General features: G+C 42.3%; 1 protein-coding gene across 5 annotated transcripts in view; it reads left to right on the top strand.

Moving 5' to 3' along the window:
* The window catches only part of LOC139745716 (SWI/SNF-related matrix-associated actin-dependent regulator of chromatin subfamily A containing DEAD/H box 1 homolog), a 249,393-nt gene that overhangs the window by 74,816 nt on the left and 153,115 nt on the right, over positions 1-21,462 (top strand). For all 5 annotated transcript variants that reach the window (XM_071656185.1, XM_071656206.1, XM_071656196.1 and 2 more), the window contains one exon: positions 14,356-14,558. In XM_071656185.1, the coding sequence (XP_071512286.1) occupies positions 14,356-14,558 (203 nt within the window). The remainder of the gene's footprint in view (positions 1-14,355; positions 14,559-21,462) is intronic.

The following is a 21,462-nucleotide window of genomic DNA, read 5'->3' as shown; positions in this document are numbered from 1 at the left end:
AACGCATTTAACAAACCTTCAAAATTCTCCAACTTCTTATTCCATCACTATCTGTGATCACTTACCCACCTGCTCCTTTCTGCAATGTTCCCATTTGTTCTCTTGCCTTACACATGTTATTTACCACCTTCCAAAGCATCTTTTTATTCTCCCTGAAATTTAATGATACTCTCACACCCAACTCTCATTTGCCCTCTTTTTCACCTCTTGCACCTTTCTCTTGAGCTCTTCCTGCTTTCTTTTATACATCTCCCAGTCATTTGCACTACTTCCCTGCAAATACCACCCGTACGCATCTCTTTTCTCTTTCACTAACAATCTTACTTCATCATCTTACCACTCTACTATTTCTAATCTGTCCACCTCCTACCTTTCTCATACCTCATGCATCTTTTGCACAAGCCTTCACTGCTTTCCTAAAATATCCCATTCCTCACCCGCTCCCCTCACATTATTTGCTCTCACCTTTTGCCATTCAGTTTTACCCACAACAATCTAGAATTTACTTTCTTACACTCAATCACATATTCCCATAACTCTTGCTTCAGGAGTATTACTACTCCTTCCATAGCTCTTTTGCTCTCTCCAACCCCTGACTGTACTCCCAAGACTTTACCAAACCACTCTTCCCCTTTACTCTTGAGCTTTGTTTCACTCAGAGCCAGGACATCCAGGTTTCTTTCCTCAAACATACTACCTATGTCTCCCTCCTTTCTTCTACCCTGGGTTTCCTCCACACACATTCAGACACCCCAATGTGAGCCTTTGAGGAGGATGAGCACTCCTGGCTTGACTCCTGTTTCCATTTTAGAAATTTGAATACAAGGAGGGGGTTTCCAGCCTCCTGCTCCCACCACCTTTAGTCGCCTTCTATGACATGCAGGAGAATTATGTGGGAAGCATTCTTTCACCCATATTCCCAGGGATAATATATATATATTCGGTGCATTATACATAACAGCTACAGACTGAGTGTGAACGAATGTGGCCTTTGTTGTCCTTTCCTAGCGCTACCTTGCGTGCATGTGGGGGAAGGGGGTTGTCATTTCATATGTCATTTCATGGGGTGGCGACGGGAATGAATAAAGGCAGTAAGTATGAATTATGTACATGTGTATATATATGTATATGTCTGTGTATGTTCTTTTCTTTTTCATACTATTTGCCATTTCCGGCGTTAGCGAGGTAGCGTTAAGAACAGAGGACTGGGCCTTTGAGGGAATATCCTCACCTGGCCCCCTTCTCTGTTCCTTCTTTTGGAAAGTTAAAAAAAAAAAAAGAAACGAGGGGAGGATTTCCAGCCGCCTGCTCCCTCCCCTTTTAGTCGCCTTCTACAACACGCAGGGAATACGTGGAAGTATTTTTTTCTCCCCTTATCCCCCAGGGAGTGCTCATCCTCCTCAAAGGCTCAGATTGGGGTGTCTAAATGTGTGTGGATGTAACCAAGATGAGAAAAGAGGAGAGATAGGTAGTATGTTTGAGGAAAGAAACCTGGATGTTTTGGCTCTGAGTGAAACGAAGCTCAAGGGTAAAGGGGAAGAGTGGTTTGGGAATGTCTTGGGAGTAAAGTCAGGGGTTAGTGAGAGGACAAGAGCAAGGGAAGGAATATCACTACTCCTGAAACAGGAGTGGTGGGAGTATGTGATAGAGTGTAAGAAAGTAAATTCTAGATTGATATGGGTAAAACTGAAAGTTGATGGAGAGAGATGGGTGATTATTGATGCATATGCACCTGGGCATGAGAAGAAAGATCATGAGAGGCAAGTGTTTTGGGAGCAGCTGAATGAGTGTGCTAGTGGTTTTGATGCACAAGACCGGGTTATAGTGATGGGTGATGTGAATGCAAAGGTGAGTAATGTGGCAGTTGAGGGAATAATTGGTGTACATGGGGTGTTCAGTGTTGTAAATGGAAATGGTGAAGAGCTTGTAGATTTATGTGCTGAAAAAGGACTGGTGATTGGGAATACTTGGTTTAAAAAGCGAGATATACATAAGTATACGTATGTAAGTAGGAGAGATGGCCAGAGAGCGTTATTGGATAACGTGTTAATTGATAGGCACGTGAAAGAGAGACTTTTGGATGTTAATGTGCTGAGAGGTGCAACTGGAGGGATGTCTGATCATTATCTTGTGGAGGCGAAGGTGAAGATTTGTATGGGTTTTCAAAAAAGAAGAGAGAATGTTGGGGTGAAGAGGGTGGTGAGAGTAAGTGAGCTTGGGAAGGAGACTTGTGTGAGGAAGTACCAGGAGAGACTAAGTACAGAATGGAAAAAGGTGAGAACAAAGGAGGTAAAGGGAGTAGGGGAGGAATGGGATGTATTTAGGGAAGCAGTGATGGCTTGCGCAAAAGATGCTTGTGGCATGAGAAGCGTGGGAGGTGGGTTGATTAGAAAGGGTAGTGAGTGGTGGGATGAAGAAGTAAGAGTATTAGTGAAAGAGAAGAGAGAGGCATTTGGACGATTTTTGCAGGGAAAAAATGCAAATGAGTGGGAGATGTATAAAAGAAAGAGGCAGGAGGTCAAGAAAAAGGTGCAAGAGGTGAAAAAGAGGGCAAATGAGAGTTGGGGTTAGAGAGTTTCATTAGATTTTAGGGAGAAAAAAAAGATATTTTGGAAGGAGGTAAATAAAGTGCGTACGGCAAGGGAGCAAATGGGAACTTCAGTGAAGGGGGCTAATGGGGAGGTGATAACAAGTGGTGGTGATGTGAGAAGGAGGTGGAGTGAGTATTTTGAAGGTTTGTTGAATGTGTTTGATGATAGAGTGGCAGATATAGGGTGTTTTGGTCGAGGTGGTGTGCAAAGTGAGAGGGTTAGGGAAAATGATTTGGTAAACAGAGAAGAGGTAGTAAAAGCTTTGTGGAAGATGAAAGCTGGCAAGGCAGCAGGTTTGGATGGTATTGCAGTGGAATTTATAAAAAAAAAAGGGGTGACTATATTGTTGACTGGCTGGTAAGGTTATTTAATGTATGTATGATTCATGGTGAGGTGCCTGAGGATTGGCAGAATGCTTGCATAGTGCCATTGTACAAAGGCAAAGGGTATAAGAGTGAGTGCTCACATTACAGAGGTATAAGTTTGTTGAGTATTCCTGGTAAATTATATGGGAGGATATTGATTGAGAGGGTGAAGGCATGTACAGAGCATCATATTGGGGAAGAGCAGTGTGGTTTCAGAAGTGGTAGAGGATGTGTGGATCAGGTGTTTGCTTTGAAAAATGTATGTGAGAAATACTTAGAAAAGCAAATGGATTTGTATGTAGCATTTATGGATCTGGAGAAGGCATATGATAGAGATGCTCTGTGGAAGGTATTAAGAATATATGGTGTGGGAGGCAAGTTGTTAGAAACAGTGAAAAGTTTTTATCGAGGATGTAAGGCATGTGTACGTGTAGGAAGAGAGGAAAGTGATTGGTTCTCAGTGAATGTAGGTTTGCGGCAGGGGTGTGTGATGTCTTCATGGTTGTTTGATTTGTTTATGGATGGGGTTGTTAGGGAGGTGAATGCAAGAATTTTGGAAAGAGGGGCAAGTATGCAGTCTGTTGTGGATGAGAGAGCTTGGGAAGTGAGTCAGTTGTTGTTCGCTGATGATACAGCGCTGGTGGCTGATTCATGTGAGAAACTGCAGAAGCTGGTGACTGAGTTTGGTAAAGTGTGTGAAAGAAGATAGTTGAGAGTAAATGTGAATAAGAGCAAGGTAATTAGGTACAATAGGGTTGAGGGTCAAGTCACTTGGGAGGTAAGTTTGAATGGAGAAAGACTGGAGGAAGTAAGGTGTTTTAGATATCTGGGAGTGGATCTGGCAGCGGATGTTATTCCATGTGTGGCGAGGTGGCGAATATACATACCTATACATCTCAGTGTATACATATATATACACTCACAGACATATACATATATACACATGTACATAATTCATACTGTCTGCCTTTATTTATTCCCATCGCCACCTCGCCACACATGGAATAACAACCCCCTCCCCCCTCATGTGTGTGAGGTAGTGCTAGGATAGACAACAAAGGCCCCATTCGTTCACAATCAGTCTCTAGCTGTCATGTAATAATGCACAGAAACTACAGCTCCCTTTCCACATCCAGGCCCCACAGAACTTTCCATGGTTTACCCCAGATGCTTCACATGCCCTAGTTCAATCCATTGGCAGCACGTCGACCCCGGTATACCACATCGATCCAATTCACTCTATTCCTTGCACGCCTTTCACCCTCCTGCATGTTCAGGCCCCGATCACTCAAAATCTTTTTCACTCCATCTTTCCACCTCCAATTTGGTCTCCCACTTCTCCTTATTTCCTCCACCTCTGACACATATATCCTCTTGGTCAATCTTTCCTCACTCATTCCCTCCATGTGACCAAACCATTTCAAAACACCCTCTTCTGCTCTTTCAACCACACTCTTTTTATTTCCACACATCTCTCTTACCCTTACATTACTTACTCAATCAAACCACCTCACACCACAAATTGTCCTCAAACATCTCATTTCCAGCACATCCACCCTCCTGCGCACAATTCTATCCATAGCCCACGCATCGCAACCATACAACATTGTTGGAACCACTATTCCTTCAAACATAGCCATTTTTGCTTTCCGAGATAATGTTCTCGACTTCCACACATTCTTCAAGGCCCCCAGAATTTTCGCCCCCTCCCCCACCCTATGATCCACTTCCGCTTCCATGGTTCCATCCGCTGCCAGATCCACTCCCAGATATCTAAAACACTTCACTTCCTCCAGTTTTTCTCCATTCAAACTCAACTCCCAATTGACTTGACCCTCAACCCTACTGTACCTAATAACCTTGCTCTTATTCACATTTACTCTTAACTTTCTTCTTCCACACACTTTACCAAACTCAGTCACCAGCTTCTGCAGTTTCTCACATGAATCAGCCACCAGCGCTGTATCATCAGCGAACAACAACTGACACTTCCCAAGCTCTCTCATCCCCAACAGACTTCATACTTGCCCTTCTTTCCAAAACTCTTGCATTTACCTCCCTAACAACCCCATCCATAAACAAATTAAACAACCATGGAGACATCACACACCCCTGCCGCAAACCTACATTCACTGAGAACCAATCACTTTCCTCTCTTCCTACACGTACACATGCCTTACATCCTCGATAAAAACTTTTCACTGCTTCTAACAACTTTCCTCCCACACCATATATTCTTAATACCTTCCACAGAGCATCTCTATCAACTCTATCATATGCCTTCTCCAGATCCATAAATGCTACATACAAATCCATTTGCTTTTCTAAGTATTTCTCACATACATTCTTCAAAGCAAACACCTGATCCACACATCCTCTTCCACTTCTGAAACCGCACTGCTCTTCCCCAATCTGATGCTCTGTACATGCCTTCACCCTCTCAATCAATACCCTTCCATATAATTTATATATATATATATATATATATATATATATATATATATATATATATATATTTTTTTTTTTTTTTTTTTTTCTTTCGTACTATTCGCCATTTCCCGCATTAGCGAGGTAGCGTTATCAACAGAGGACTGGGCCTTAGAGGGAATATCCTCAACTGGCCCCCTTATCTGTTCCTTCTTTTGGAAAATTAAAAAAAAAAAAAAAAACGAGAGGGGAGGATTTCCAGCCACCCGCTCCCTTCCCTTTTAGTCGCCTTCTACGACACGCAGGGAATACGTGGGAAGTATTCTTTCTCCCCTATCCCCAGGGATGTCTGATCATTATCTTGTGGAGGCTAAGGTGAAGATTAGTATGGGTTTTCAGAAAAGAGGAGTGAATGTTGGGGTGAAGAAGGTGGTGAGAGTAAGTGAGCTTGGGAAGGAGACCTGTGTGGGGAAGTACCAGGAGAGACTGTGTACAGAATGGAAAAAGGTGAGAACAATGGAAGTAAGGGGAGTGGGGGAGGAATGGGATGTATTTAGGGAATCAGTGATGGATTGCGCAAAAGATGCTTGTGGCATGAGAAGAGTGGGAGGTGGGCTGTTTAGAAAGGGTAGTGAGTGGTGGGATGAAGAAGTAAGAGTATTAGTGAAAGAGAAGAGAGAGGCATTTGGACGATTTTTGCAGGGAAAAAATGCAATTGAGTGGGAGAAGTATAAAAGAAAGAGACAGGAGGTCAAGAGAAAGGTGCAAGAGGTGAAAAAAAAGGGCAAATGAGAGTTGGGGTGAGAGACTATCAGTAAATTTTAGGGAGACTAAAAAGATGTTCTGGAAGGAGGTAAATAGGGTGCGTAAGACAAGGGAGCAAATGGGAACTTCAGTGAAGGGCGTAAATGGGGAGGTGATAACAAGTAGCGGTGATGTGAGAAGGAGATGGAATGAGTATTTTGAAGGTTTGTTGAATGTGTCTGATGACAGAGTGGCAGATATAGGGTGTTTTGGTCGAGGTGGTGTGCAAAGTGAGAGGGTTAGGGAAAATGATTTGGTAAACAGAGAAGAGGTAGTAAAAGCTTTGCGGAAGATGAAAGCCGGCAAGGCAGCAGGTTTGGATGGTATTGCAGTGGAATTTATTAAGAAAGGGGGTGTCTGTATTGTTGACTGGTTGGTAAGGTTATTTAATGTATGTATGACTCATGGTGAGGTGCCTGAGGATTGGCGGAATGCGTGCATAGTGCCATTGTACAAAGGCAAAGGGGATAAGAGTGAGTGCTCAAATTACAGAGGTATAAGTTTGTTGAGTATTCCTGGTAAATTATATGGGAGGGTATTGATTGAGAGGGTGAAGGCATGTACAGAGCATCAGATTGGGGAAGAGCAGTGCGGTTTCAGAAGTGGTAGAGGATGTGTGGATCAGGTGTTTGCTTTGAAGAATGTATGTGAGAAATACTTAGAAAAGCAAATGGATTTGTATGTAGCATTTATGGATCTGGAGAAGGCATATGATAGAGTTGATAGAGATGCTCTGTGGAAGGTATTAAGAATATATGGTGTGGGAGGCAAGTTGTTAGAAGCAGTGAAAAGTTTTTATCGAGGATGTAAGGCATGTGTACGTGTAGGAAGAGAGGAAAGTGATTGGTTCTCAGTGAATGTAGGTTTGCGGCAGGGGTGTGTGATGTCTCCATGGTTGTTTAATTTGTTTATGGATGGGGTTGTAAGGGAGGTAAATGCAAGAGTCCTGGAAAGAGGGGCAAGTATGAAGTCTGTTGGGGATGAGAGAGCTTGGGAAGTGAGTCAGTTGTTGTTCGCTGATGATACAGCGCTGGTGGCTGATTCATGTGAGAAACTGCAGAAGCTGGTGACTGAGTTTGGTAAAGTGTGTGGAAGAAGAAAGTTGAGAGTAAATGTGAATAAGAGCAAGGTTATTAGGTACAGTAGGGGTGAGGGTCAAGTCAATTGGGAGGTGAGTTTGAATGGAGAAAAACTGGAGGAAGTGAAGTGTTTTAGATATCTGGGAGTGGATCTGTCAGCGGATGGAACCATGGAAGCGGAAGTGGATCATAGGGTGGGGGAGGGGGCGAAAATTTTGGGAGCCTTGAAAAATGTGTGGAAGTCGAGAACATTATCTCGGAAAGCAAAAATGGGTATGTTTGAGGGAATAGTGGTTCCAACAATGTTGTATGGTTGCGAGGCGTGGGCTATGGATAGAGATGTGCGCAGGAGGATGGATGTGCTGGAAATGAGATGTTTGAGGACAATGTGTGGTGTGAGGTGGTTTGATCGAGTAAGTAACGTAAGGGTAAGAGAGATGTGTGGAAATAAAAAGAGCGTGGTTGAGAGAGCAGAAGAGGGTGTTTTGAAATGGTTTGGGCACATGGAGAGAATGAGTGAGGAGAGATTGACCAAGAGGATATATGTGTCGGAGGTGGAGGGAACGAGGAGAAGAGGGAGACCAAATTGGAGGTGGAAAGATGGAGTGAAAAAGATTTTGTGTGATCGGGGCCTGAACATGCAGGAGGGTGAAAGGAGGGCAAGGAATAGAGTGAATTGGAGTCATGTGGTATACAGGGGTTGACGTGCTGTCAGTGGATTGAATCAAGGCATGTGAAGCGTCTGGGGTAAACCATGGAAAGCTGTGTAGGTATGTATATTTGCGTGTGTGGACGTGTGTATGTACATGTGTATGGGGGGGGGGGGGTTGGGCCATTTCTTTCGTCTGTTTCCTTGCGCTACCTCGCAAACGCGGGAGACAGCGACAAAGTATAAAAAAAAAAAAAAAAAAATATATATATATATATATATATATATATATATCTTCTTTCTTTTCTTTCAAACTATTCGCCATTTCCCGCATTAGCGAGGTATCGTTAAGAACAGAGGACTGGGCCTTTGAGGGAATACCCTCACCTGGCCCAATTCTCTGTTCCTTCTTTTGGAAAATTAAAAAAAACCGAGAGGGGAGGATTTCCAGCCCCCTGCTCCCTCCCCTTTTAGTCGCCTTCTACGACACGCAGGGAATACGTGGGGAGTATTCTTAATCCCCTATCCCCAGTGAATGTAGGTTTGCGGCAGGGGTGTGTGATGTCTCCATGGTTGTTTAATTTGTTTATGGATGGGGTTGTTAGGGAGGTAAATGCAAGAGTTTTGGAAAGAGGGGCAAGTATGAAGTCTGTTGGGGATGAGAGAGCTTGGGAAGTGAGTCAGTTGTTGTTCGATGATGATACAGCGCTGGTGGCTGATTCATGTGAGAAACTGCAGAGGCTGCTGACTGAGTTTGGTAAAGTGTGTGAAAGAAGAGAGTTAAGAGTAAATGTGAATAAGAGCAAGGTAATTAGGTACAGTAGGGTTGAGGGTCAAGTCAATTGGGAGGTAAGTTTGAATGGAGAAAAACTGGAGGAAGTAAAATGTTTTAGATATCTGGGAGTGGATCTGGCAGCGGATGGAACCATGGTAGCGGAAGTGGATCATAGGGTGGGGGAGGGGGCGAAAATCCTGGGATCCTTGAAGAATGTGTGGAAGTCGAGAACATTATCTCGGAAAGCAAAAATGGGTATGTTTGAAGGAATAGTGGTTCCAACAATGTTGTATGGTTGCGAGGCGTGGGCTATGGATAGAGTTGTGCGCAGGAGGATGGATGTGCTGGAAATGAGATGTTTGAGGACAATGTGTGGTGTGAGGTGGTTTGATTGAGTAAGTAACGTAAGGGTAAGAGAGATGTGTGGAAATAAAAAGAGCGTGGTTGAGAGAGCAGAAGAGGGTGTTTTGAAATGGTTTGGGCACATGGAGAGAATGAGTGAGGAAAGATTGACCAAGAGGATATATGTGTCGGAGGTGGAGGGAATGAGAAGTGGGAGACCAAATTGGAGGTGGAAAGATGGAGTGAAAAAGATTTTGTGTGATCAGAGCCTGAACATGCAGGAGGGTGAAAGGAGGGCAAGGAATAGAGTGAATTGGATCGATGTGGTATACCGGGGTTGACGTGCTGTCAGTGGATTGAATCAGGGCATGTGAAGCGTCTGGGGTAAACCATGGAAAGCTGTGTAGGTATGTATATTTGCGTGTGTGGACGTATGTATATACATGTGTATGAGGGTGGGTTGGGCCATTTCTTTCGTCTGTTTCCTTGCACTACCTCGCAAACGCGGGAGACAGCGACAAAGCAAAAAAAATATATATATATATATATATATATATATATATATATATATATATATATATATATATATGTATGTATATATATATATATATATATATGTATATATATATATATATATATATATATATATATATATATATATATATATATATATATATATATATATATATATATATATATATGCGGTTTCAGAAGTGGTAGAGGATGTGTGGATCAGGTGTTTGCTTTGAAGAATGTATGTGAGAAATACTTAGAAAAGCAAATGGATTTGTATGTAGCATTTATGGATCTGGAGAAGGCATATGATAGAGTTGATAGAGATGCTCTGTGGAAGGTATTAAGAATATATGGTGTGGGAGGCAAGTTGTTAGAAGCAGTGAAAAGTTTTTATCGAGGATGTAAGGCATGTGTACGTGTAGGAAGAGAGGAAAGTGATTGGTTCTCAGTGAATGTAGGTTTGCGGCAGGGGTGTGTGATGTCTCCATGGTTGTTTAATTTGTTTATGGATGGGGTTGTAAGGGAGGTAAATGCAAGAGTCCTGGAAAGAGGGGCAAGTATGAAGTCTGTTGGGGATGAGAGAGCTTGGGAAGTGAGTCAATTGTTGTTCGCTGATGATACAGCGCTGGTGGCTGATTCATGTGAGAAACTGCAGAAGCTGGTGACTGAGTTTGGTAAAGTGTGTGGAAGAAGAAAGTTGAGAGTAAATGTGAATAAGAGCAAGGTTATTAGGTACAGTAGGGGTGAGGGTCAAGTCAATTGGGAGGTGAGTTTGAATGGAGAAAAACTGGAGGAAGTGAAGTGTTTTAGATATCTGGGAGTGGATCTGGCAGCGGATGGAACCATGGAAGCGGAAGTGGATCATAGGGTGGGGGAGGGGGCGAAAATTTTGGGAGCCTTGAAAAATGTGTGGAAGTCGAGAACATTATCTCGGAAAGCAAAAATGGGTATGTTTGAGGGAATAGTGGTTCCAACAATGCTGTATGGTTGCGAGGCGTGGGCTATGGATAGAGATGTGCGCAGGAGGATGGATGTGCTGGAAATGAGATGTTTGAGGACAATGTGTGGTGTGAGGTGGTTTGATCGAGTAAGTAACGTAAGGGTAAGAGAGATGTGTGGAAATAAAAAGAGCGTGGTTGAGAGAGCAGAAGAGGGTGTTTTGAAATGGTTTGGGCACATGGAGAGAATGAGTGAGGAGAGATTGACCAAGAGGATATATGTGTCGGAGGTGGAGGGAACGAGGAGAAGAGGGAGACCAAATTGGAGGTGGAAAGATGGAGTGAAAAAGATTTTGTGTGATCGGGGCCTGAACATGCAGGAGGGTGAAAGGAGGGCAAGAAATAGAGTGAATTGGAGTCATGTGGTATACAGGGGTTGACGTGCTGTCAGTGGATTGAAGCAAGGCATGTGAAGCGTCTGGGGTAAACCATGGAAAGCTGTGTAGGTATGTATATTTGCGTGTGTGGACGTGTGTATGTACATGTGTATGGGGGGGGGGGTTGGGCCATTTCTTTCGTCTGTTTCCTTGCGCTACCTCGCAAACGCGGGAGACAGCGACAAAGTATAAAAAAAAAAAAAAAAAAAAAAATATATATATATATATATTTTTTTTTTTTTTTTTCATACTATTCGCCATTTCCTGCATTAGCAAGGTAGCGCCAGGAACAGAGGACTGGACCTTTGAGGGAATATCCTCACCTGACCCCCTTCTCTGTTCCTTCTTTTGGAAAATTGAAAAAAAAAGAGAGGGGAGGATTTCCAGCCACCCGCTCCCTCCCCTTTTAGTCGTCTTCTACGACACGCAGGGAATACGTGGGAAGTATTCTTTCTCTCCTATCCCCAGGGATAATATATATATATATATATATATATATATATATATATATATATATATATATATATATATATATATATATATTTATTGTTGTTAGGGAGGTGAATGCAAGAGTTTTGGAAAGAGGGGCAAGTATGAAGTCTGTTGGGGATGAGAGAGCTTGGGAAGTGAGTCAGTTGTTGTTCGCTGATGATACAGCGCTGGTGGCTGATTCATGTGAGAAACTGCAGAAGCTGGTGACTGAGTTTGGTAAAGTGTGTGGAAGAAGAAAGTTAAGAGTAAATGTGAATAAGAGCAAGGTTATTAGGTACAGTAGGGTTGAGGGTCAAGTCAATTGGGAGGTGAGTTTGAATGGAGAAAAACTGGAGGAAGTGAAGTGTTTTAGATATCTGGGAGTGGATCTGGCAGCGGATGGAACCATGGAAGCGGAAGTGGATCATAGGGTGGGGGAGGGGGCGAAAATTCTGGGGGCCTTGAAGAATGTGTGGAAGTCGAGAACATTATCTCGGAAAGCAAAAATGGGTATGTTTGAAGGAATAGTGGTTCCAACAATGTTGTATGGTTGCGAGGCGTGGGCTATGGATAGAGTTGTGCACAGGAGGATGGATGTGCTGGAAATGAGATGTTTGAGGACAATGTGTGGTGTGAGGTGGTTTGATCGAGTGAGTAACGTAAGGGTAAGAGAGATGTGTGGAAATAAAAAGAGCGTGGTTGAGAGAGCAGAAGAGGGTGTTTTGAAGTGGTTTGGGCACATGGAGAGAATGAGTGAGGAAAGATTGACCAAGAGGATATATGTGTCGGAGGTGGAGGGAACGAGGAGAAGAGGGAGACCAAATTGGAGGTGGAAAGATGGACTGAAAAAGATTTTGTGTGATCGGGGCCTGAACATGCAGGAGGGTGAAAGGAGGGCAAGGAATAGAGTGAATTGGAGCGATGTGGTATACCGGGGTTGACGTGCTGTCAGTGGATTGAATCAAGGCATGTGAAGCGTCTGGGGTAAACCATGGAAAGCTGTGTAGGTATGTATATTTGCGTGTGTGGACGTATGTATATACATGTGTAGGGGGGCGCAAACGCGGGAGACAGCGACAAAGTATAATAAATAAATAAATAAATATATATATATCCCTGAGGCAGGGGGAAAAGAATTCTACCTCTGTATTCCCTGAGTGTCATAGAAAGTCACTGAAAGGGGAGGGAACAAGGGCTGAAAATCTGAAAGGGGAGGGAACAAGGGCTGAAAATCTTCCCCTCCTGTTTTTACTTTTCCAAAAGAAGGAACAGAGAAGGAGGCCAAGTATATGTATATTCCAATGATTCCATGGGGAAATGAAATGCGATAAGTTTCCAAGTGCACTTTCATGTAATAATCATATCATCAGAGGTGATACAAGAAAGAAGTATAACAGTTTATTTACAATGAAGAGACGTAGCTAGGATGCCATTTGACAAACAAGTGACTTCCCGAATGGAGGTCGGGTGCGTTCAAGTCTGTAGGTCTGTATTATGCGCGAGAGGGCCCACACATAATCCCATGACCAATTCCGGCTCACTATCCCTTGCAGCCGGAGCATTGAATTTTTTTTTTGGTTATCAAACATGAGGCAGCGACAAGAAGGGCAGAGCTGTGAACATGCCCAGGGAAATATCTGTGGTATGTCTTTTGTCCTTAGTGAGAAGTTGATAAATGTTGAGGACCTATCCAAGTTTGTCCCCTTCTGATACCCTACTGCTGAAAGTTTTCATGCTCTCCTGCCACAATGGGGAAGCAAAAGGACTTGACAAAAGAGCAAATAGCTTCAATTATTAGTCTGTACGTGGCACAGAAGCCAGTAAGGGAAATATCAAGGATTGTCAGTGCTAGTGTCCAATCAATCAGGTATGGACATTATGATTTTGCAACAGTGGAAGTAAGGCAACAGCAGCACGCAAGGGAAAACCCAGGAGGGCACACTAACCATCCTGAAACATCGGTTAGAAGCTAATCTACATTTGTCAGCACAAAAATTATAAGAAAAAACCCAAGACTGATTATGTAGAGGCTTGCATTTGCCAAGACATACCTTCAGTGAGATAAGACCAAGAGGAAGCACATGTTAAGGAGCGACAAAGCCATGTTTTCCTTGACTGGGAACCAAGTTGTTATGTTTATTGGTGCACCTGGAGTGACCCTCTTGATCCCATGTACGCTTTCAGTACTGTTAAATGCCCTGATTCTCATGGTTTAGGGTTGTTTTTCTTATTGTGGAATTGATGACTTTGTCATACTGACGTGACATCAAACCATGAATCAGCACAACTACCTCGAGCTACTGATGGGCTATTTATCAGACTGTTTTCAGAAGTGCCATGCATACATGTTCATGCATAATGGTGATCTTTGCCATATGGCAAAATCCGTGAAGCAGTAGCTTACTGACTGTGGAATCCACTTCGTCTATGATTGGCCTAAAAACAGCCCAGATATTAATCCAATAGAGAACTTGTGGAGCATCATTAAGCGCCAAATTTCAGGGAAGGATACTAGCAGTGTCCCCAAACTTGAGGCGGCCATTCTTGAAGAGTGGCATATTTTGGACCCACAGATTCTCAAGAACTTGGTAGAATTGATGTCTTCACGCCTTCAAGAATGTATAAAGAGGAAAGGGAAGCAAATTACCTATCAAAACTGTATATAAATAAACACGAACAGTTTATCTATATTTTTGTCCAATGGCTCCCCCACGCTTAATGCACTGTTGAGGTGTGTATGTGCGTGTCTGTTTATATGTGTGTATATGAGTGGATAAGTCTTTCTTTGTCTGTTCCCTGGTATTACCATGCTGCCCATTACATATTAGTAAAGTGATGTTTATATAATTACTGAGAATTGCATTGGTAAACTGAATGTATGAAATTCTGAATTGCTTTTCTGGATTTTTTTAATAGTATATTAATTATTTCCTAATATGAATATTTTTTTACACATTCTAGGTTCACAAATTCTTGAATGAAAGATATGTTAGTACTGACCTCCTAAATGAAGCTAAGACCATCTTACATGTGAGAAACACAGTACAGAAGCTTATGAAGAGATGTGAGAACATTGCTAAAGAAATGCAGAGTATTGTATCTAGAATTGTTAGTGGGGAAGAGGATGCAGGAATCAGCAAACAACCTGAGAGTCTCAATCAGTCGTAAGTGTTGCTTATTAAAAACAATTGATTACAGTTTGCTCACAAAAATTGTTGGTGTAAGATTTACATCTGTTTTACTCATACCTATATAGAAGGCAAAGGCATTCTGATTGTGTTGTAGACCCCATGTGAAAACTTTTTTTTCCTTATGATGCATTTAGCTTAGGTCCTGGGCATTGTGGCTTCTGTTACTCATGATGGTGCTGTATAATCCCATTCATTTAGACTGATTGCAAAACCCTTTAACTCCAGAATATTTGACCTTTTATTAGAAAGGTTAGATATGATTAACCATATATTACTGTACTTGGTAGATGTAATTTAGTCAAATGAGGAATATAGTAATAGGTATCTAAAGTCATCCCTGTAAGTAGAAGGCACTTGGGTAGTTTATTTTTCAGAGGGAGTCACTGGACATATTTTGCTAATCCATTTGTGGAAATTCACTTTTTTTTTTATCTTGGAAGCTTATTCTTCACTGAATTAATTGTAATTAATTTATTCTGTATTGAATTAATATGCACTGCACAGTATTATACTACATGCTGTAGGTATTGTTTGGCTTAACACTGGCAATTCCAGCATCAGTATGTTTATTTTGCTTTGTCGCTGTCTCCCCGCGTTAGCGAGGTAGCGCAAGGAAACAGATGAAAGAATGGCCCAACCCACCCACATACACATGTATATACATACATGTCCACACACAGCACATATACATACCTATACATTTCAATGTATACATATATATACACACACAGACATATACATATATACCCATGTACATATTTCATACTGTCTGCCTTTATTCATTCCCATCGCCACCCCGCCACACATGGAATAACAACTCCCTCCCCCCTCATGTGCACAAGGTAGCACTAGGAAAAGACAATAAAGGCCCCATACGTTCACACTCAGTCTCTAGCTGTCATGTAATAACATGTAATATTCCGTGCACGCCTTACACCATCCTGCATGTTCAGGCCCCGATCACTCAAAATCTTTTTCACTCCATCTTTCCACCTCCAATTTGGTCTCCCACTTCTCGTTCCCTCCACCTCTGACACATATATCCTCTTGGTCAATCTTTCTTCACTCATTCTCTCCAGGTGACCAAACCATTTCAAAACACCATCTTCTGCTTTCTCAACCACACTCTTTTTATTACCACACATCTCTATTACCCTATTATTACTTACTCGATGAAACCGCCTCTCACCACATATTGTCTTCAAACATCTTATTTCCAGCACATCCACCCTCCTGCGCACAACTCTATCCATAGCCCACGCCTGGCAACCATACAACGTTGTTGGAACCACTATTCCTTCAAACATACCCATTTTTGCTTTCCGAGATAATGTTCTCGACTTCCACACATTCTTCAAGGCTCCCAGAATTTTCAACCCCTCCCCCACCCTATGATTCACTTCCACTTCCATGGTTCCATCCGCTGCCAAATCCACTCCCAGATATCTAAAACACTCCACTTCCTCCAGTTTTTCTCCATTTAAACCTACCTCCCAATTGACTTGACCCTCAACCCTACTGTACCTAATAACCTTACTCTTATTCACATTTACTCTCAACTTTCTTCTTTCACACACTTTACCAAACTCAGTCACTAGCTTCTGCAGTTTCTCACATGAATCAGCCACCAACGCTGCATCATCAGCGAACAACAACTGACTCACTTCCCAAGCTCTCTCATCCACAACAGACTGCATACTTGCCCCTCTTTCCAAAACTCTTGCATTCGCCTCCCTAACAATCCCACCCATAAACAAATTAAACAACCATGCAGACATCACCCACCCCTGCCACAAACCTACATTCACTGAGAACCAATCACTTTCCTCTCTTCCTACACGTACACATGCCTTACATCCTTGATAAAAACTTTTCACTGTTTCTAACAACTTGCCTCCCACACCATATATTCTTAATACCTTCCACAGAGCATCTATATCAACTCTATCATATGCTTTCTCCAGATCCATAAATGCTACTTACAAATCCATTTGCTTTTCTAAGTATTTCTCACATACATTCTTCAAAGCAAACACCTGATCCACACATCCTCTACCACTTCTGAAACCACACTGCTCTTCCCCAATCTGATGCTATGTACTTGCCTTCACCCTCTCGATCAATATCTCCCATATAATTTACCAGGAATACTCAACAAACTTATGCCTCTGTAATTTGAGCACTCACTCTTATCCCCTTTGCCTTTGTACAATGGCACTATGCAAGCATTCTGCCAATCCTCAGGCACCTCACCGTGAGTCATACATACATTAAATAACCTTACCAACCAGTCAACAATACAGTCACCCCTTTTTTAATAAATTCCACTGCAATACCATCCAAACCCGCTGCCTTGCCGGCTTTCATCTTCCGCAAAGCTTTTACTACCTCTTCTCTGCTTACCAAATCATTTTCCCTAATCCTCTCACTTTGCACACCACCTTGACCAAAACACCCTATATCTGCCACTCTATCATCAAACACATTAAACAAACCTTCAAAATACTCTCTCCATCTCCTCACATCACCACTACTTGTTATCACCTCCCCATTAGCCCCCTTCACTGAAGTTCCAATTTGTTCCCTTGTCTTACGCACTGTATTTACCTCCTTCCAAAACATCTTTTTATTCTCCCTAAAATCTAATGATACTCTCTCACCCCAACTCTTATTTGCCCTCTTTTTCACCTCTTGCACCTTTCTCTTGACCTCCTGCCTCTTTCTTTCATACATCTCCCACTCATTTGCATTATTTCGTTGCAAAAATCGTCCAAATGCCTCTCTCTTCTCTTTCGCTAATAATCTTACTTCTTCATCCCACCACTCACTACCCTTTCTAATCTGCCCACCTCCCACGCTTCTCGTGCCACAAGCATCTTTTGTGCAATCCATCACTGCTTCCCTAAATACATCCCCACTCCCCTTACATCCTTTGTTCTCACCTTTTTCCATTCTGTACTCAGTCTCTCCTGGTACTTCCTCACACAAGTCTCCTTCCCAAGCTCACTAACTCTTACCACTCTCTTCACCCAAACATTCTCTCTTCTTTTCTGAAAACCTCTACAAATCTTCACCCTCGCCTCCACAAGATAATGATCAGACATCCCTCCAGTTGCACCTCTCAGCACATTAACATCCAAAAGTCTCTCTTTCGCACGCCTATCAATTAACACGTAATCCAATAACGCTCTCTGGCCATCTTTCCTACTTACATACGTATACTTATGTATATCTCTCTTTTTAAACCAGGTATTCCCAATCACCAGTCCTTTTTCAGCACATAAATCTACAAGCTCTTCACCATTTCCATTTACAACACTGAGCACCCCATGTATACCAGTTATTCCCTCAACTGCCACATTACTCACCTTTGCATTCAAATCACCCATCACTATAACCCGGTCTCGTGCATCAAAACCACTAACACACTCACTCAGTTGCTCCCAAAACACTTGCCTCTCATGATCTTTCTTCTCATGCCCAGGTGCATATGCACCAATAATCACCCATATCTCTCCATCAACTTTCAGTTTTACCCATATCAGTCTAGAGTTTACTTTCTTACACTATGTCACATACTCCTGCCACTCCTGTTTCAGGAGTAGTGCTACTCCTTCCCTTGCTCTTGTCCTCTCACTAACCCCTGACTTTACTCCCAAGACATTCCCAAACCACTCTTCCCCTTTACCCTTGAGCTTCGTTTCACTCAGAGCCAAAACATCCAGGTTCCTTTCCTCAAACATACTACCTATCTCTCCTTTTTTCTCATCTTGGTTACATCCACACACATTTAGACACCCCATCTGAGCCTTTGAGGAGGATGAGCACTCCAGCATCGGTACATGATGATAAGTCCTCACTGTCTCCTTTCTCTTCCTCTAAGCTTCTTTCACAGGCTAGTTCTTTTTCATCCTTTTTATAGGCACCCTTCCCCTCTGAGAAACTAAGAATACTATAATCATTACAGGATGACTGTATGGAATAGATTGACAAATGCAGCTTTGAAATAATGATAAAAACAAAAAAGGAGGAAAAGGGAAATTTGAAAAGGATACTTTTAAATAAGGCAGGTGAGAATCCAAAGCTTTTCCATCAGTCATCAGGGGTAAGTTGTCTGTTAAAGCAGCACATAATGCCAGGGATGGAAAAGGAAGAGTTGTAGAGGATGATGTATGTATATGAGAAGAACTAAATGACAAGTTTGAAAGTGTTTTCATTGTGGAAGACACTATAGCCCCAACACCAATAAGACAGAAAGGGGAAGAGGTCTTGGAAAACATTGAAATATCCAGAAAAAACATAACAGAATCCCAAAAGGCCTTGATTCATATAAGGCGGATGGTATTGATGAATTTCTCCATATATACTGAAAATGTTTGTGGATATGCTTGACATATCACAATATGTTAGAAATGTCAGGAGAGAAAGGTTAAGTGCCATGGGAATGGAAGATGACGAACATCATACCTACCTTTAGGAAAGGAAACTGGGAGGAGGATTAGCCATTATGATACCCCTTTCTTACCTTGACCAGCTCATCAGTAGAATTCTATTCCTTCTGTTTTTTCTCTTCATATGATATTTCTTTCTCATCAAATTATGCTTTCTTTCTCACCAACATTTTTCTTTCACTTGAATTGGCTTTGAATGGGGCTTATTTGTCTGTGCATGTTGGTCACTATAAAGAAGATAATATGCTGAAATATAGACTGGTCTCCCTGTTGAACATGGCCTGAAGAATACTAGAAAAGATAATCAGAAAGCATATGAATGACTTACTGAGTTTATTACACATAAGAAACTACCTGTTTTGGAAGGAGGTAAATAAAGTGCTTAAGACAAGGGAGCAAATGGGAACTTCAGTGAAGGGGGCTAATGGGGAGGTGATAACAAGTAGTGGTGATGTGAGGAGATGGAGTGAGTATTTTGAAGGTTTGTTGAATGTGTTTGATGTTAGAGTGGCAGATATAGGGTGTTTTGGTCGAGGTGGTGTGCAAAGTGAGAGGGTTAGGGAAAATGATTTGGTAAATAGAGAAGAGGTAGTAAAAGCTTTACGGAAGATGAAAGCCGGCAAGGCAGCAGGTTTGGATGGTATTGCAGTGGAATTTATTAAAAAAGGGGTGACTGTATTGTTGACTGGTTGGTAAGGTTATTTAATGTATGTATGACTCATGGTGAGGTGCCTGAGGATTGGCGGAATGCTTGCATAGTGCCATTGTACAAAGGCAAAGGGGATAAGAGTGAGTGCTCAAATTACAGAGGTATAAGTTTGTTGAGTATTCCTGGTAAATTATATGGGAGGGTATTGATTGAGAGGGTGAAGGCATGTACAGAGCATCATATTGGGGAAGAGCAGTGTGGTTTCAGAAGTGGTAGAGGATGTGTGGATCAGGTGTTTGCTTTGAAGAATGTATGTGAGAAATACTTAGAAAAACAAATGGATTTGTATGTAGCATTTATGGATCTGGAGAAGGCATATGATAGAGTTTATAGAGATGCTCTGTGGAAGGTATTAAGAATATATGGTGTGGGAGGCAAGTTGTTAGAAGCAATGAAAAGTTTTTATCGAGGATGTAAGGCATGTGTACGTGTAGGAAGAGAGGAAAGTGATTGGTTCTCAGTGAATGTAGGTTTGCGGCAGGGGTGTGTGATGTCTCTGTGGTTGTTTAATTTGTTTATGGATAGGGTTGTCAGGGAGGTGAATGCAAGGGTTTTGGAAAGAGGGGCAGGTATGCAGTCTGTTGTGAATGAGAGAGCTTGGGAAGTGAGTCAGTTGTTGTTCGCTGATGATACAGCACTGGTGGCTGATTCATGTAAGAAACTGCAGAAGCTGATGACTGAGTTTGGTAAAGTGTGTGAAAGAAGAAAGTTAAGAGTAAATGTGAATAAGAGCAAGGTTATTAGGTACAGTAGGGTTGAGGGTCAAGTCAATTGGGAGGTAAGTTTGAATGGAGAAAAACTGGAGGAAGTAAAGTTTTTTAGATATCTGGGAGTGGATCTGGCAGCGGATGGAACCATGGAAGTGGAAGTGAATCATAGGGTGGGGGAGGGGGCGAAAATTCTGGGAGCCTTGAAGAATGTTTGGAAGTCAAGAACATTATCTCGGAAAGCAAAAATGGGTATGTTTGAAGGAATAGTGGTTCAAACAATGTTGTATGGTTGCGAGGCGTGGGCTATGGATAGAGTTGTGCGTAGGAGGGTGGATGTGCTGGAAATGAGATGTTTGAGGACAATATGTGGTGTGAGGTGGTTTGATCGAGTAAGTAATGTAAGGGTAAGAGAGATTTGTGGAAATAAAGAGTATGGTTGAGAGAGCAGAAGAGGGTGTTTTGAAATGGTTTGGCCACATGGAGAGAATGAGTGAGGAAAGATTGACCAAGAGGATATATGTGTCAGAGGTGGAGGGAATGAGGAGAAGTGGGAGACCAAATTGGAGGTGGAAAGATGGAGTGAAAAAGATTTTGAGTGATCGGGGCCTGAACATGCAGGAGGGTGAAAGGCGTGCAAGGAATGGAACGATGTGGTATACCGGGGTCGACGTGCTGTCAATGATTGAACCAGGGCATGTGAAGCGTCTGGGGTAAACCATGGAAAGTTGTGAGGGGCCTGGATGTGGAAAGGGAGCTGTGGTTTCGGTGCATTATTACATGACAGCTAGAGACTGAGTGTGAACGAATGGGGCCTTTGGTGTCTTTTCCTAGTGCTACCTCGCACAGATGTGGGGGGAGGGGGTTGTTATTCTATGTGTGGCGAGGTGGCGATGGGAACAAATAAAGTCAGACTATGAATTATGTACATGTGTATATATATATATGTCTGTGTGTGTATATATATGTGTACATTGAGATGTATAGGTATGTATATTTGCATGTGTGGA

This window comes from Panulirus ornatus, chromosome 4 (assembly GCF_036320965.1).
Source record: "Panulirus ornatus isolate Po-2019 chromosome 4, ASM3632096v1, whole genome shotgun sequence".
Lineage (NCBI taxonomy): Eukaryota > Metazoa > Arthropoda > Malacostraca > Decapoda > Palinuridae > Panulirus > Panulirus ornatus.
The sequence above is the reverse complement of the archived record's forward strand: the minus strand, read 5'-3'. Positions and strand labels throughout refer to the sequence as shown.